The 14838-nt window shown below is 47.3% G+C and overlaps 1 protein-coding gene across 4 annotated transcripts in view; it reads left to right on the forward strand.

Moving 5' to 3' along the window:
- Positions 1-5249: 5249 nt before the first annotated feature.
- Positions 5250-14838, forward strand: part of LOC143380145 (solute carrier family 23 member 1-like) — a 42869-nt gene continuing 33280 nt past the window's right edge. For 3 of the 4 annotated variants that reach the window (XM_077109323.1, XM_076832931.2, XM_077109325.1), the window contains exons 1-3: positions 5250-5387; positions 10290-10433; positions 13803-13960. In XM_077109323.1, the coding sequence (XP_076965438.1) occupies positions 5346-5387; positions 10290-10433; positions 13803-13960 (344 nt within the window). In that variant the 5' untranslated portion in view covers positions 5250-5345. The remainder of the gene's footprint in view (positions 5388-10289; positions 10434-13802; positions 13961-14838) is intronic. The other variant, XM_076832940.2, reaches the window with a different exon arrangement.

Consider the following 14838-nt stretch of genomic DNA (forward strand, 5'->3'; position numbering starts at 1 on the left):
TAAGGGTTGAAGGATGACCGCAGGATGGAGGGAGATGACTGCTTTATTGATTATCCTGAGATCTTGGTCTAGGCACCATTCCCCACCTGATTTCTGGACTCCCCAAATGGATGTATTGTAGGGGCAATACATCCATTTGTTGTTTAAGGTTTTGAATGATTTCCAGTAACCCTCTCTTTGCCTCTGGGTGCAGAGAGTACTGTCCCTGGTGTGGGAAGACAGAGCGATCCTTCAAAGTTATTGTAACTAGAATTGTACTCTTTGCTCACCCAATTTTTCCCTCAGTGGTCCGTACTTCAGAGTATATATCACATTCTAATAGAGGTAGACATAATGACCCTGGGGTCCCAAGTTCATGGAAATGGAGACCTGAAATTTTGAGAGTATATCTCTTTCCCAAAAGGAATAGGGCACTCTGGGACTATCAGAAACGCATGAGAAAGCATCCTCCATTCCATTCACAGCTTAACAGGGGGGTGAAATATCTAGTGATAGGCCATCCAGACACCCCTTGCACCATCAAGGTATCAGAGGGAAGGGGCCCAGGATAAGGGACAAGTACAGAGAAGCTGGTGCCAGTGTCCAGAAGGAAGCTGACCTTTTGGCTCTATACTGAGAAGCATACCCAGGGTTCCTGTGTAGTAATGGGTGTCACTAGAGTCATTAAGGTTGACTCTGCTCCCTCTCCTTTGGTCCTTGTTGGAGGAATCTGAACCATGAGAGCCTGCACCCCTGGGGACAATCATTCCTCCAGTGATTGCAGGGCCTTGACAGATTGGATAGGGCCTTGACGGGGTCACCAAACCTATTATTGGCAGTTGGTAATGTCCCTCCTTCCCTGTGGAAACAGGTTCCTTTTGTGATTTGAGTTCCATTCCATTTATCTCCTTTAACACTCCACAAGCTGCTCCCTCAGGGCCAGGACCAGTACTTCAGCCTTCCTTCTGTCTCTACTTTCCCTTTCCTTCCTCTCCTCCTGATCTCCATTAGGAAAAACGGATGTTGTGATTCAGAGGATATCATCTGCCTGATCAGGGCCATAAGCCAATTTTTGTAACTTCCTCCAAATGTTTGGAGCTGACCAAGTAATAAATTTACCCTCTAAAATTATGTCTCTCTGTGTAGATTCAGGATCCACTATGGTGTGCTTTCTCAATGCCTCCCTGAGTTTCTCCAGAAAGGTTGTGGGGTTCTTCTGAGGGTTGTGGGGTTCTTTTGGTAGGCTTCTGCCTCAACCTTCTGAGACCTTCAAGGACCAGAACCTAAAAATGTCTCATTTTCTAATCATCCTGTTCATTGTTTGGTTTCCATTTGGGATTATTCCTAGGAACTGCCTGTATCCCAGATGGATACATTTACTTCTCTGCTGTGCTGCAGGGACACAGCTGAGATGAACATCATCTCCAAAATGCTTAGCTTTGCCATTAAGAGTTTCCATTTCATTAGAGGTCAAAATTTGATTAAGTAGTAACATAATATCCCTCCAGGTATGACCGGGCATCTGACAGTTTGGAACACCTCAATGTATTTATCTGGAACCTTTGAGAACTTTCCTAAGTCCATCTTTATTTGCCTCAGGTCTTGAAGAGAAAAAGAGGAACATACACCTTGGTTGACCCAAATTCCCCTCCTGGCCTTTCCTGAAGCAACAATATGCTTTTTCCTCCTGTAGGAGTGGATGTGTGGGGTCCTAGGTAGGGAGGATGCCAGGGCTGTTGGCAGGGGTTAGTAGGGTGTTATGGTTTATATATTAGGTGTCCCCCAATGTGTAAGACAATTTATGAGAGTTTACAGGTAAGGTAATGGGGTTAGGAGAGCCTTAACACAATCAGTGAATTAATTTCTGATGGGGAATAACTGAGTGGTAACTGAAGGCTGACAGAGTGTGGCTGGAGGAGGTGAATCATTGGGAATGCCTTTGGGGTATATATTTTATCCTTGTTGCATGGAGCTCAATCTCTGATTCATGGTGAAAGATCTTGGGCTTTTCCCCACCCACGTGCTCTTCTGCCATTATGTTCAGCTCACTTCAAGTGCTGAGGAATGGAGTTGGCTGTCTATGGACAGGGAATGAGTCCTCTGAAGCCACAAGTGAGCCCTAAAATAAACTTTTCCTCCTCTAAAATTGAGCTCTCTCTCTCTCTCTCTGTCTCTCTCTCTCTCTGTCTCTCTCTCTCTCTCTCTCTCTCTTTTTTTTGGTACTGAGGATAGAACCCAGGGGTGCTTTTCACTGAACCACATCCCAAGATTTTTTAAATATTTTATTTAGAGACAGAGTCTCCATAAGTTGCTTAGGGCCTTGCTAAATTGCTCAGACTGGCTTTGAACTTGTGATCCTCCTGCCTTAGCCTCCAGAGTGGCTGTGATAACATGTGCTCCTGCGCCCAGCTTCTTGTCAGGTCTTTTAGTTACACCAGTGAAAAAGCTGACTAAAACATAGGGGTTGGGAATTCTTGGGATATTTCTGACTTCTGCCTTCATAGGTGTCTCCTCAGACTTCTCTTTTATTATGGCAGTAGTCATAGCTGGGTCCAGCTCATACTGCTGACTTAATTTGGGGTTCTCCCTCAGAGAAAATAGCCTTGAACTCAGGGAATCTCAGACCATCTTCCTTCCCTTACAAAACAAACTAACCTGCCAGGTAGCATTCAAGTTTATACTTCCCTCTGGTGGCCATAATTCTGCATTGGAGCCCATCGGGTCTGGTGGCCATGACCTCAACTGAGGTTACACCTGGCAGCAGAAGAAAATCAAACTCTTTTTCATTAGTGTCTGTAAATTGAACATGTCCCAGTTTTTCAGTAGGCAGGCCAGTGGTGAACTTGGCACTACCTCTGAGGCTGAAGATCCCATCTGGATAAGAGCAAACAGAAGTCTGGTGTCTGCTCCAGAAGAACTGAACTCTCCTAGGGCCATCTCCCTGGAGAGCTTCTCAGAGGTTGGCAATCCACCCCTCTAACCCTGCATGACTCACTGGATTTGTTATCACCTTACCAGCTAAGTTGTGTAGGTCTTAGTTTCCACATGACAAAGATCCTAGGGACAAGCCAGGCTTCGAGGACCTTCCTGGTTTCCTCTGGCCACTACTGGACTTCCAGATATGATGGCTGATAATTAAATGTCAGCTAACAGTGGGATGTACTCCTCTGCCATGGGTGTCTACGAAATCGAGCCTACGGAGTATGAAATCTCAGGTCCAAGGAGACTATGTAAGACCAGAGTCATTAAGGACACAGGATAATTTTAAAGGGGTTTTTTTCATCTACAGTCAGGATCCCAGGGGTTCTAGAAGGACAAAGAGAGGAGGTTGTCTCATGGGACCTTATGTCTTCCTCACAGAGAAATTTGAGGAAGAATTTAAGTCACAGACTGTGATCTGGCATCTCTGGTGGACTTGGAGATATTCACAGGGACAGAGTTCAGCTTCCTTCCAGAGAGAGAATGAGAATGTGTCTCCCTAGATCCCTAAGGAACAAAAAGAGATGGGTGCCTCCCATGCCCTTACAGACAAAGAAATTGGGGAGGCACAAGGGGACCACAGAAGCAGCGAGAAGGGTGTCTTTGGCAAGTGTGGAGCCCTTCAATGTTGAGAAGAGGGATCCCAAATCCATCCCTACAAACCACTCTGCATAGTATGTACCTCTTCTGCAGATGGACCTTTAGCTATGAGGGAAGCCCTCAGGAGGATTGAGTGTGAAGAAGGTACCAGGGCTCATATGAGGTGCTGGACTAGTGGCACATTCCTCTGCTCCATGATCAGCCAACCACCCCAGGATACCCAAGGGGCTGTTGGGAATCGGGGTCAGAAGAGGGGCCTTTGAGAGTCACAGAAGAGCAGCCTTGGTGAGAATCTCAGTTGTTTCTCAACTTCACCCAAATCCTGGCATTCAATGGCAGACCAGGATCAGGGCCACTGTCTACTTGTTCCAGGCACACCCCAAGCCAGAGTAGAAAAGTAGGAAACTGTTTCACAAGAGCTCACCATGTCTGACCCTCAGGGCAGGCGGTTGGGGACTACAGAAACCCAGAAACCTATCACTAAGACTCACTAATTACTTTTAAATGACTGATGGGTACCCAGTTTTCCTCCAAAAGTTAGTGAAATCAAAGATCATCAGGAGCAAATGACTTACTTCACTGGGGGGTTGGGGATCCCAGATGAGCTCCCAAGATGTTACCAGCAGGAGTCAGGGTTCATGTTACAGAGAGTTGAAGAATGAATACTGCAAACACCAAGGTAAACAAATGAGCAGGAATTTTATTAAAAAGGGAAATGAAAGAAGCACTCAGAACCCCTGGTGCAGTGTATCTGGAAGGGGCTAGAATTCTCTTTAAAAAATAAAATGAATGTCCTTTAAGTCTTACAACATTCCTGTATCTGTCTATCGATCCATCTATTTATTTGTTTTAGTACCAGGGATTGAACCCTGGAGTACTTAACCACTGAGCCACATCCCCAGCCCTTTTTATTTTTTATTTGGATATAGGGTCTCACTAAGTTGCTGAGGATGGCTTTCAACTTGCCATCCACTTGCTTCAGCCTCCAGAGCTGCTGGGATTACAAGTGGGTACCACCAGGCCCGGCTGGTCTTCCTTCTCTTAAAGGCACCTACGGAGAAGTTGATAAACTCCTTTTGATTACTTCTTGGTATTTCAGTTATCTTGCACGGGTGCAGGCAGGATTACTGTTTCTCTCCTGGAGATGGAGAGCAACGCCTTTGCGGAACAGAAACTGTTTTATGACATGCTGGGACATGTTGAAATAACCCTTCTCCTGCTTGCCCTCTTGCGGACCTTCATTGTCCCTTCACTCCCCTGGACACCTGTCCTTTCCTTTCAGTGAGACCCTTGCCTGGGTAGCTGCTGCTCTGACAAGAGATAATCGCCTTTCCTTCATTAATCATTGTGATGATTTCCATTGTAGCTCAAAATATTTTTCAGTTTAGAAAACTTCTCAACCTCCCTGTTCAATGCAGAGCCTCCTCCTCCCATGCCTGTTCCCCTTTCCTCCTGAAGCCTGGTTTCCTGCAAGTTCTCTCCAGCCAGCCCTGGCCAGCATGTGCTCTGATTTATGTCCTTGGTGCCATGGGGATCATTAACTTCTCATCGCACTTATCAATAATGAAAGCTTTGCCACTGTTGGATGCACCTCGGTCCCCTGAGGGAGGAGGCTGGAGGGGATGTCTGTGACAGAGCTACATGCCCCTCCCTCCCCGGCCCCGCCCTCTGCCCTGAGTCAGGCTTTGGGAAGTTAATCCCTCTGTCTGGCAGCTGTGTCGCCTCTTGGTAAGTGTTCTCTGTCCTGCTTCCCCAGGGGAAGACAGAAGGAGAAGACCTACCTTGCCATGGACTCTGGGGTCAGCAACTGTGGGCACGATGGCAGCTTGGTGAGTGCTGATGGAGATGGGGGGGGGGAGAGGAAAAGGGGAGCAGGAAGGAGGCTGGGGAGTCCCAGGGGAGTCCTGCTGCTCAGGTTCAGATTATCAGTGGGGATGGTAGCTCCCTCCCTGCCTCCAAGCTCAGCTCCCTCAGGGCCTGTCACCTCAGGTGACCATCACAGCAGACAGAACTATCCTGAGCACTCCTGTGTGTGTGGCAGGAAGCAGTGGGAAGAGGAGGAAGGCTGGATTTCCCGACCGTGCTCAGTCCATGCTGTTGGCTTTCCCTTTGCCTCCAGGAGGCCTCTGTTGAAACTGAGTGTTGTTTTTCTGGGTTCTCAGCCTTGGACTTTCTCTTTTGAGAAGGTTTTTCGGATTCCAAGGCTTGGGAAGGAGTGAGGACAAAGAGTCAGAGGGAAGAACTTCCACTAGAGGGCGATGCTTCGGAGGCACTGTCTGAATGAGCTTTCTCCTTGCAGGCACTCTGGTCCTGTTGGAAGGGTGAGGGAGCTGCGGCTCTTCACTGTCCAGCATCCTCAGGTTTCTCCAGCCAGTCCTTGAGCCCCAGCCCCAGCACCCTTTCCAACCTATGGTGGCCACGTAAAATAACAGGGCGGCCTGAGAGGAAACTCTGTGTTCTTGTTACCTCCCACTGCAGGGCCTTAAGAGCCTCTTCCTGGAGGCCAGGGCTGTGGCCCCAACCAGGAACAGCCAAGGGATCTGGGGACATTGGCCATGGGGGAACCTGGGCTATGCTCACAAAGTGTTCCCTGGAGCCCAGTTGCTAGGCCCTGCCCATTGCTGGTCAGCGTTCTGTAAATGGTGCTCAGTACTCGCTTCTGAGAAAGCTGAGGGGTACTGAGAGAAAAGCTCCTCAGCTGGCCTTACCACAGAATTCCTTCTGTCATTTTTCTCAGAGAAAAAAAAAATTCAGGGGGCTAAGTTGAAGACTCCATTTCTCCATTTCCTGAAGGCTGTGGTGTTTCCTAGAGTTTGGGCTTCCATGAGGAACCCGGAGAGCAGTGGTTCTGGGCAACTGTGCATCTCCTTTTCAGTGGGTTTGGAGCAGGGCACCAGGTAAGGAAGGACCCTGAGGCAGGATGCTGAGGCCACAGTGGGAGAAACCTGGACAATTCATCTGAGCGTAGGTGAATGGCGGTGTTAGGTGGGGTCTGGACCCTGGGAGGAATGGATGGCTGTGTCAGATACACATGGTGTCAGAGAGGCAAGGGGCCCACCTCACCTGGGGGATCCTTGCTGCTCCCACTGCCGCAGGGCTCCTCTTGCTTGTTCTTCTACTCCTGGGAGGCTAAGGACCACCCAATACCCCGAGGGCCACAGCCTTGAGCAACTGCCCTCCATACCTGGAGATGTGGTGGATTACTATGCAGACACCTTGTGACTTCATTGATCCTCTGTCTCCTCTTCTGTCAATGGAGACAATGAGATGGTTGTGAGATTCAGAGGAGAGGATGCACTGGAAGATCTTTGTAACTTGTAATGTGCTGTAAAACGCCAAGGCTCAGTAGACGTCTCTTTGGATCAAATCTTCCAGTGAAATTACAGTTCACATATTGAATAGAGAGATGTACTGTCAACGTGAAGAGGTTGTTGGTGCCCATCCTTTTGTACCGTTGCTCATTGTTGGAGTGTGCTTCACGAAGAATCCATTCTTCCTCCAGGAAGGGGCTCATTGGCTTTCTTCTCCTGCCGTGAGGGTCACATGCACAAATGCCCACAGAAGAGGCCTCTCCCTCCCCCACTGGATAATTCCTGCTCTGCAATACAGATGTCCCCTGTTTCTGTGGATGTCTAAGATGCTCAGGGTTCATTTCTGACACTCAGACTCTAAGTCTACTGTGTCCCAGTGTGTCCCTGCTGGTTTTGTTTCTATGACAGACCTCTTTCTATGGATGACTTAAGGAAGTTTACAACAAAAGATGTATTTATAAACAGGCGAGGAAAACAGACAGCAAGTGCCACAAAATGAGAGGGAGACCATTGTGTTTGGGGTCAGGTGCGTATCATTGAGGTCAAGGTGTCATTCTGGGGCTCCATGCTTTCCCCCAACACTAGCTGATGGCTTCATGGAAGCGACATATGTTTTTCCCAAGGGAGAACCAGGTGTCCTCAGGGAAAGCAAGCTTTTCCCAGCTGTAAGTTTTAAACTTTTTCAAGTAGGATTTCATGGAGGATCAATTTCCCAAACAGTTGTTTCAAAGCCAGTGCAGATGTGATTTCCATAAGTGTCAGATGGCCTATATTGACATAAAGACAGAACCTGGGAATTCAGACAGGTGACAGTCTTTGATGTTGGTCTCCACTCTCCCTTTTCTGGGAAAAAAGGACAGGTTACAACCAGTTTTCCCAGTCAAGGTTCTTTCTTCCTTTTCCCCTTCCCCTTCCTGGGAATTTTGTGAGGTCATGGGAGAAGATGAAGTGAACTCGCTGGGAGGACAGACAGCTGTAGGGGCCACAGCTCATTCCTTCATGGGCACACAGGACGTGGTGGCAGCACGCAGCACAAAGCTCACACCTCTGATACCTTTATGACTATCCCAGATTCTAGGTGGTGGGACTGAGGCTGGGAGAGGTGAAGTCATGTGCCGAGGGTCATTGAACTGGGAAGTGACAAAATCACATCTATCCAAGTTCTTTTGTATTCTGCCTGCACCTCTCTGAGTTACCATTCTAGAATCAGTTAATCAATCAATCAATTATCAATCAATCAGCCTGTGTCACTCATCTTTTCTCTCCTTCTCCTCCTTCTCTTTCCTGTCTGTTTTTCTCTGATGCCCCTTACGGATTCCTGCATACCCCTTATGAGAAGTTCCCAGAAGTTCACCACTTCCTGCAGTCCATTCCTCTCTATATTTAGCCCAATGTCAACCTCAATTGGAAAAACAGATTTTTTTTTTTTTATGTGCAACCAGGTACCAAGCATCATCCATATAGCCTTCCAAGACAATTACTAAATACTTCAATAGAGGGTAGCATATATGGCGTGGATATGCTGGACAAAGGGATGATTCACTTCCCAGTAGGATGGAGCTGGAGAGTGTGAGATTTCATCACGCTATTTGGAACAGCATGCAATTTAAAAACTTACAAACATTTTGTTTATTTCTGGAGTTTTTCATTCAATATTTTTGCTCTATAGTTTTACCTTGAGTAACTGAAGGGTTGGAGATGGAGTCCCTGGGTAAGGAAGGGGGCTCTGTAAGATGTTCCCTAGGGACAGTTCTGACCTCAAGAATGTGGGACAAACACTCTTGTTTTTGATCTGGCAGTATCCTGGACTTCTACCTCATCTAAACAAGTGTTGAACTCACTGTATCTACTGCCACTTCTGCAGAGCAAAATCACAGATCCACTGGGTTGTGTAGGCACTGTTCCCAAGGCCTTAGGACTTTTGAAGGCCTGTGACAAAATTTTCATTTCTTTTAAAATTAGTTGAAGGGAATACACTTAAGATCAAAGAAAATATTTTATTATGTTAATATATTTCTCTTTATACCTATGTGGTCCCCAAATATAATTTTAATATTCTTTTAAGTAGGAAGGAGCCCATAGAGTCAAGGTGCCCAGCACCTGCCTATCAGTGTCTCAATGTGGCCCTACTCCAGAAATGCTCTTGGAGGCTGGACTGAAGTATAGGGTACTTAGACATGGAGGTGGGCATTGGAGTGGATGGCTTCAACATTCTTTCCAGAAATGTCTCCATGAGATACCTGTAAGAGTGCAGACCCTGCCCCCATGGTCTGGCCAGGAACCAGAGTCCCCCTGTGGACACTTCACATAGAGTGGCTGATCTTCATGCTAGTGGCCTTGACACTTCTGGCCACACCAGAGACAATGCTTTCATATTCCTACAACCCATGGTCAGTTGCTCAGCTGTGGGCCTCAGCCCATATTCAAAGCCCTTCCATTTAAGGAGGTTGATAGATACTACAGTTAATATTATTGGGTAGTTATACTGTGCCTGGCCTGGATTATGTGGTTCTTCCTGCAATATGACTTTTTAGCCAGGTGAGGTGGCACATGCCTATAATCCCAGCCACTGGGGATTTTGGGGCAAAAGGATGGCAAGTTCAAAGTCTTGTTTCCAAATAAAATTAAAAATGTCTGGGGATGGAGTTCAGTGGTAGAGCTCCCTTGGATTCAATCCCCAGTACTGGAAAATTAAATTAACTTTCTCAACCATCTGTGAGGGAGGTGTTAATTCTTTTATATAGATAAAATAACTGAGACTTGAAAATCTTACTAGTTTGGCCAAGGCTAGTAAGCTCTACAGTCAAGGAGTGGGAGAGAGGGTCTACAATTCAGAGTTATTGTTGGTTTAAACGGGGGGAGTCCAAGTTGGCTGTTGACACTAGATCCTTCTGTGTGAACTGCACTCATTTACCTTGGCATGTCACATTCAGTGAGCCTGTCTACACTGAGCACAGGAACTGCACGAGAGATTGGGGTTGCAAAGGCAAGGAAGGCAATGTCAGTAAGTTCTTCCTGATATTCACAACCAGGAAAGAACAAGGATGGAAACCGTCCATTATGATAAACACACTCGGAACAGGGCTTTGGCAATTGAAGCACATGCAAAGTACCATGAGGGGAACCTACCATCTTGTAACCTGGAGGTTACCACCTTCTCCCCCACAGAGCTGCCTCCTGTCTGCCAAGCCTTTGGGTAAGGCCTGCTCCCCCCTTGCATGGCTCCAGACTTGACACAGAAGCTGGGATGCAGATGCACAATATAGGAAATCTCAGTGTGTGGAGTCTGATCTTATATCACCTGCTGACTAACATTATCCCTGCCCCACTGCCTCTGGCCTCGGGAAGGCAGTCCTACCATCCAATGGGACTCAGAAAATGTTCTTGAAATGCTCACATGTGTCCTTCTCTTGTTCCTAGCAGACGGATGATGGAGTGCTCAGTTTCCACAATGACAGCCAGGACACAGGAAAGAATGGACAGTCTAAGAGTCCCAGTAGCCACCTGGCCTATGGCGTTTTGGACATCCCACCATGGTATCTCTGCATCTTCTTGGGGATCCAGGTAATGCCACTCTGCAAGCACTGGGTCCCAAGAGGCTCTGCCTCCCAAGTTACCAGGTCACACAACCAGGTGAAATTGGTTAACACCGCCAACTTCAGCTAGCGTCATGTCTTCCATATGGTTGACCTTCAGGGGAACTCAATCCCCTTTAGTCTCCCTCTCTCTGGGCATTTGGGGATGGAAATGTGTTATTACAAAAGGATTCTTCCTCATGCTGAGCTGACTGGTCACATCAATGACCCAGGCTATTCCATTGTTCTCTGGAGTGGGGTCAATGGCTTGGTTAAGTCTACATCATGTAGATGAAGTCAGAGAAGGGCTAGGCTCAAGCTTCCTGGTGTCAGCCCTGCCTAGTGGCACAGCACCTGCCTAGAATATGGGTAGGTGATGAGTTCAGTTATCAGCCCTGAAAAGGGAGAAAAAGAGATTTTTTTTCTAAGAAGAGGGAGTTGACCCTGATAATTGTGGTCATCTCTTGTTGTTGGGCATGATATGAGGTAGGAAATGAAACACTGGTCGATGTTTGGCCTAGACAATCTTGTGTCTTGTATTGACCTGGCTGGTGGAAGATCAAGAACATTGATAAGAGCCCATGAAGGATGAGACATCTCATGTCATGTATCCCAAAGGGACATGGGAGTGATGGCAAGGATTGTCGAAGGGCACCTACATTCATATCAACATTTCTTCTCTGGAGTCCCCACTCCTCTTCCTTAAGGGGCAGTTCACCCCTCACTGATTATGGTTTGTTGAAGTTGTCAGGTTAATCAAGGAAAGAAGAGTGGGCGACTTTTCTTTTAGTGGGAGTTCAAAGTCAGCTCTGCTTCCAACACATATCTCATCCCACCTTCTTCTACTAAAGACCAGTGCTCTTCATACTGGTTGGATTATTCCAGAACATTCAACGAGGGGATTAACCTCACTACATAATCCTCTGGTCCTTTTGAGACATTGCTTGGCATGGTAACAGGAGCTGGAACTGTCCCCTTAAAGAAAACCTGGCCGTGGATTTCACTTCCATTTTCCTTCTGTTGCTATTTCTACTCATATGGCTGGAGAGATGTGGGGGTCCCTGTCCGTAGGTGCTGTGGCCCAAGGTTCTTCCTGGCACCCAGGCCTGTCCCATCTTAGGCAGTGGACACCTACCTCCTATCCTTCTCAGAGGGCCAATCCTGTGTCCTGCTGGAGTAGTACACATTCTGAGACTCCATTTTCCCTGAGGGTATATGGGGTACGGAAAAACAGGCGCATGCAGTGTATAGATGATTTTAGTTTTTTCTTAATATTCTTAAAAAAACCTAATTTTTATCTGGTCTAATTTAGCTCACATTGAGATTTCGGATCAAACCCCAACAAAATAAGAACAGAAGAATGTGCCTTATTTTGCCTCCTTTTTGTGTAGGTCTGGCTGTTTTGTGGACAGGAGGAGTGCTAGGGACAGGCAGGATTAGGTGTTCTGGGCCTTGTGTCTTCATTCCACCTAAGGACACCTTGAGGAAACTCTTCAAGGCACTGCCCTCACAGTGAGCTTTTAATTTCCCTCCTTTCTTCCTCTCCTCATTCCTTGTTTATTCCTTGACTGGCCCAGCAGCTAACTTTTGTAACCAAAGCAAACCAAGCCTGCCTATCCTTCCTTCACCTAGGCCCTATTCTTATAGGATGAGGTAGACCCCCACTCTACTGGGTGAACCTGCAATGGTACATTTGCTGCAAATCAGAGGGATCCTATCAGCACCCACAACATGCTGAGGTTCTGGTCAATTAGTTGCTCGGCTACCTTGTCATGGGGGATAGGGACGCGGAATCAACACACAGACTCCGGGAGCTGGTGAGAGAACTGGCTGGAGACCCACCTCAGGTTGTTGTTCAGTAGCTCAGTTTATTTTTGGAGTGCATACAATTGTTATAGGGTTCGAGTGCGGTGTGCCCATCAACCATACATGAGCAAGATAGTATCCATAAGCCAATCATCTTATGTCTAATGTAACCACACTATGAAGATGCTCTAAATATTGCTATCATCAGGAAGGGTCTTTGTCCCTAGGGGGGGGTTTTCTAAGTTAGAAGTTCCATGTAGAAGCTCCTGGCTATCTGTTTCCTGGCCTGGCAGCTTGGCAATAATAACACAAGTGCTAAAGATGTGGTTTCAATAACGGCTCCCTATAGCGGAGCATCCCATCCTGCAGGCCTTCCTATCAGACCTGAACGAGTGCAGATTCTTCAAGCACTCCGAGCTGCTCATAGCTGCTAGCTCCTAGCTGGAAACTGAAAGTTATTCCAGCAACAACAGGAGGCCCTGTGACTGTGCCAGCAGAGGCATGGCCTAGCTCAGCAGAGCATGGGGAGGATCGGAGCAAAGGAAAGAAGCAGGTGGCTTCATGTGTCTTTGTTCTCAGAACATTTGGCTCATTGGTCAGATTTTTTGGTGGACACTGGGGATTGAACCAGAGCTCACTCTCCCACTGAGGTACATTCCCATTCTTTTTTTACATTTTATTTTTATTTTGAGACAGGGTCTCTCTAAGTTTCTGAGGCTGGCCTTGAACTTGTGATCCTCCTACCTCAGCCTCTCTAGTAGCTGGGATTAAAGGCATGTGCCAGAACACCTGGCTCCATGGTCAGCTTTGTGTGGGGATTGAAGCCACACACTGGACACTTGATGTGGTTCAGAACAGAAATGGCCACAGCCCATGAAAACTCGTTAAGATCTGTTCATTGTTTCTGCTCTGGAGCTAGAGTGTGTGAGACAGTGGCCCATTCATACACTGTATTGATTGCTTGGCCCCCTATCAACCTACCTCCTCTCCTTCTAGCTATGTGTCTATGTATATACTCTATCTCTAACTGTCTTCTATTTATCTCCCGTCTGATACTTATCTACATGTAATTTACCCTGTGCATAACTGAGGCTGTCACCTATGAGCTCTGTCCTGTCCTGAACTCTGGGTCTAACTCTGTCCTTTCAGGAGACCTCAAACAGCCGTGGGCCAGTGGCTCCAAGTGAATGCTCAGGCCTTCCTTGTCAATGGCTCTCACTGTTGCGTCATGGAGTGAGGAGCCCCTTGCTATGTTCTTATTCTTAGGCCCTCATTTGGTTCCTGTTATGCCCCCCTGTGCTTGTGTTTCTGCCTCAGTTCTTTCCTAGGATACCACTTCCTGGTTCCTGAGCCCTGCTCTCACAGCCCAGTTCCTCTGGTGGGGTCACTGTTTCCCATGCCTAGTTCGGATGTTTGCCCCTCACTCATGGCTGGACCCCTGCAAAACTCTTGAGACTGGACCTGGGAAGGGCATCCTTGTTAAGAGTAGGGTTGTACCCTTTCTGGGTATAGTCACAGAATTCACACACTCATGTCCTGTCTCTGTCCACAGCACTTCCTCACAGCCCTGGGAGCACTGGTAGCAGTGCCACTCATCCTGGCCAAGGATCTGTGCTTGCAGCATGACCCCCTGACTCAGAGCTACCTGATCAGCACCATCTTCTTTGTCTCTGGCATCTGCACTCTCCTGCAAGTGCTTTTTGGGGTCAGGTAAGTAAAACTACTCCCCCTGGATTTTGACTTACCAGCCAACTATCAACTGCATGAACCACAGCTGGGGAGATGCGTAGGAAGCTGGAGTGGTGTAACAGAGGGGTGCTCCATCCATTTACCTCTTTCCCTCTCTCTATTTATCTCCAACTCAAGACTGATAAACTGTATTAGCCAGGATCTTGATGGACAGTAACCCAAATCCAGATTGGCTTAGGGGAAAATGTTTTTTTTTAGATGTTGATGGATCTTTATTTTATTCATTTATTTATATGTGGTGCTGAGAATTGAATCTAGCGCCTCACACATGCTAAGCAAGTGCTCTACCACCGAGCCATAGCCACAGCCACAGTCCTGAAAATGTGTTCTTTATTAACTTCAAAGAACAAACTGAGAAAAAGGCAGGGTTACATCCATGTCTCCAGAACATGAAGAACCCAGGACTCAAATGCCATTGAGCTCTCTGCTATCTCCCTCTGTCTCTGTTTCTGTCTCTGCTCAGGCCTTGTTTGTATTAATGGAGATTCAAAGATTCCATGTGTGAATGTTAGAAAGTCATAACCCAAGCTGACAAACTCTGAAATACATCATGTCCCTGTCTTCCCACCTGGAAGGCCAGGTTTGGATTTTTATTTCTCTGGCTCCTTAGAGTTCTCCTTTGGAGTCTGGCAGTACTGGGACACCAGCCTCTAGCCTGTTCCTCACCCACTTCATGTTTTGCTCCAGATCACAAATGGTCTCACAGGCATGAGCAAGGACACCCCAACCCGCTCATCCAAGCTTCCCACAACAGACTCCTCAAATAGCTGGCCCTTTGCTAACCTTCAGGCCTGGAGGTGCACCGTTCCTTCACGGTCTGCTCTAGCACGTTAGGCCTG

This window comes from Callospermophilus lateralis, chromosome 1 (assembly GCF_048772815.1).
Source record: "Callospermophilus lateralis isolate mCalLat2 chromosome 1, mCalLat2.hap1, whole genome shotgun sequence".
Classification (NCBI taxonomy): domain Eukaryota; kingdom Metazoa; phylum Chordata; class Mammalia; order Rodentia; family Sciuridae; genus Callospermophilus; species Callospermophilus lateralis.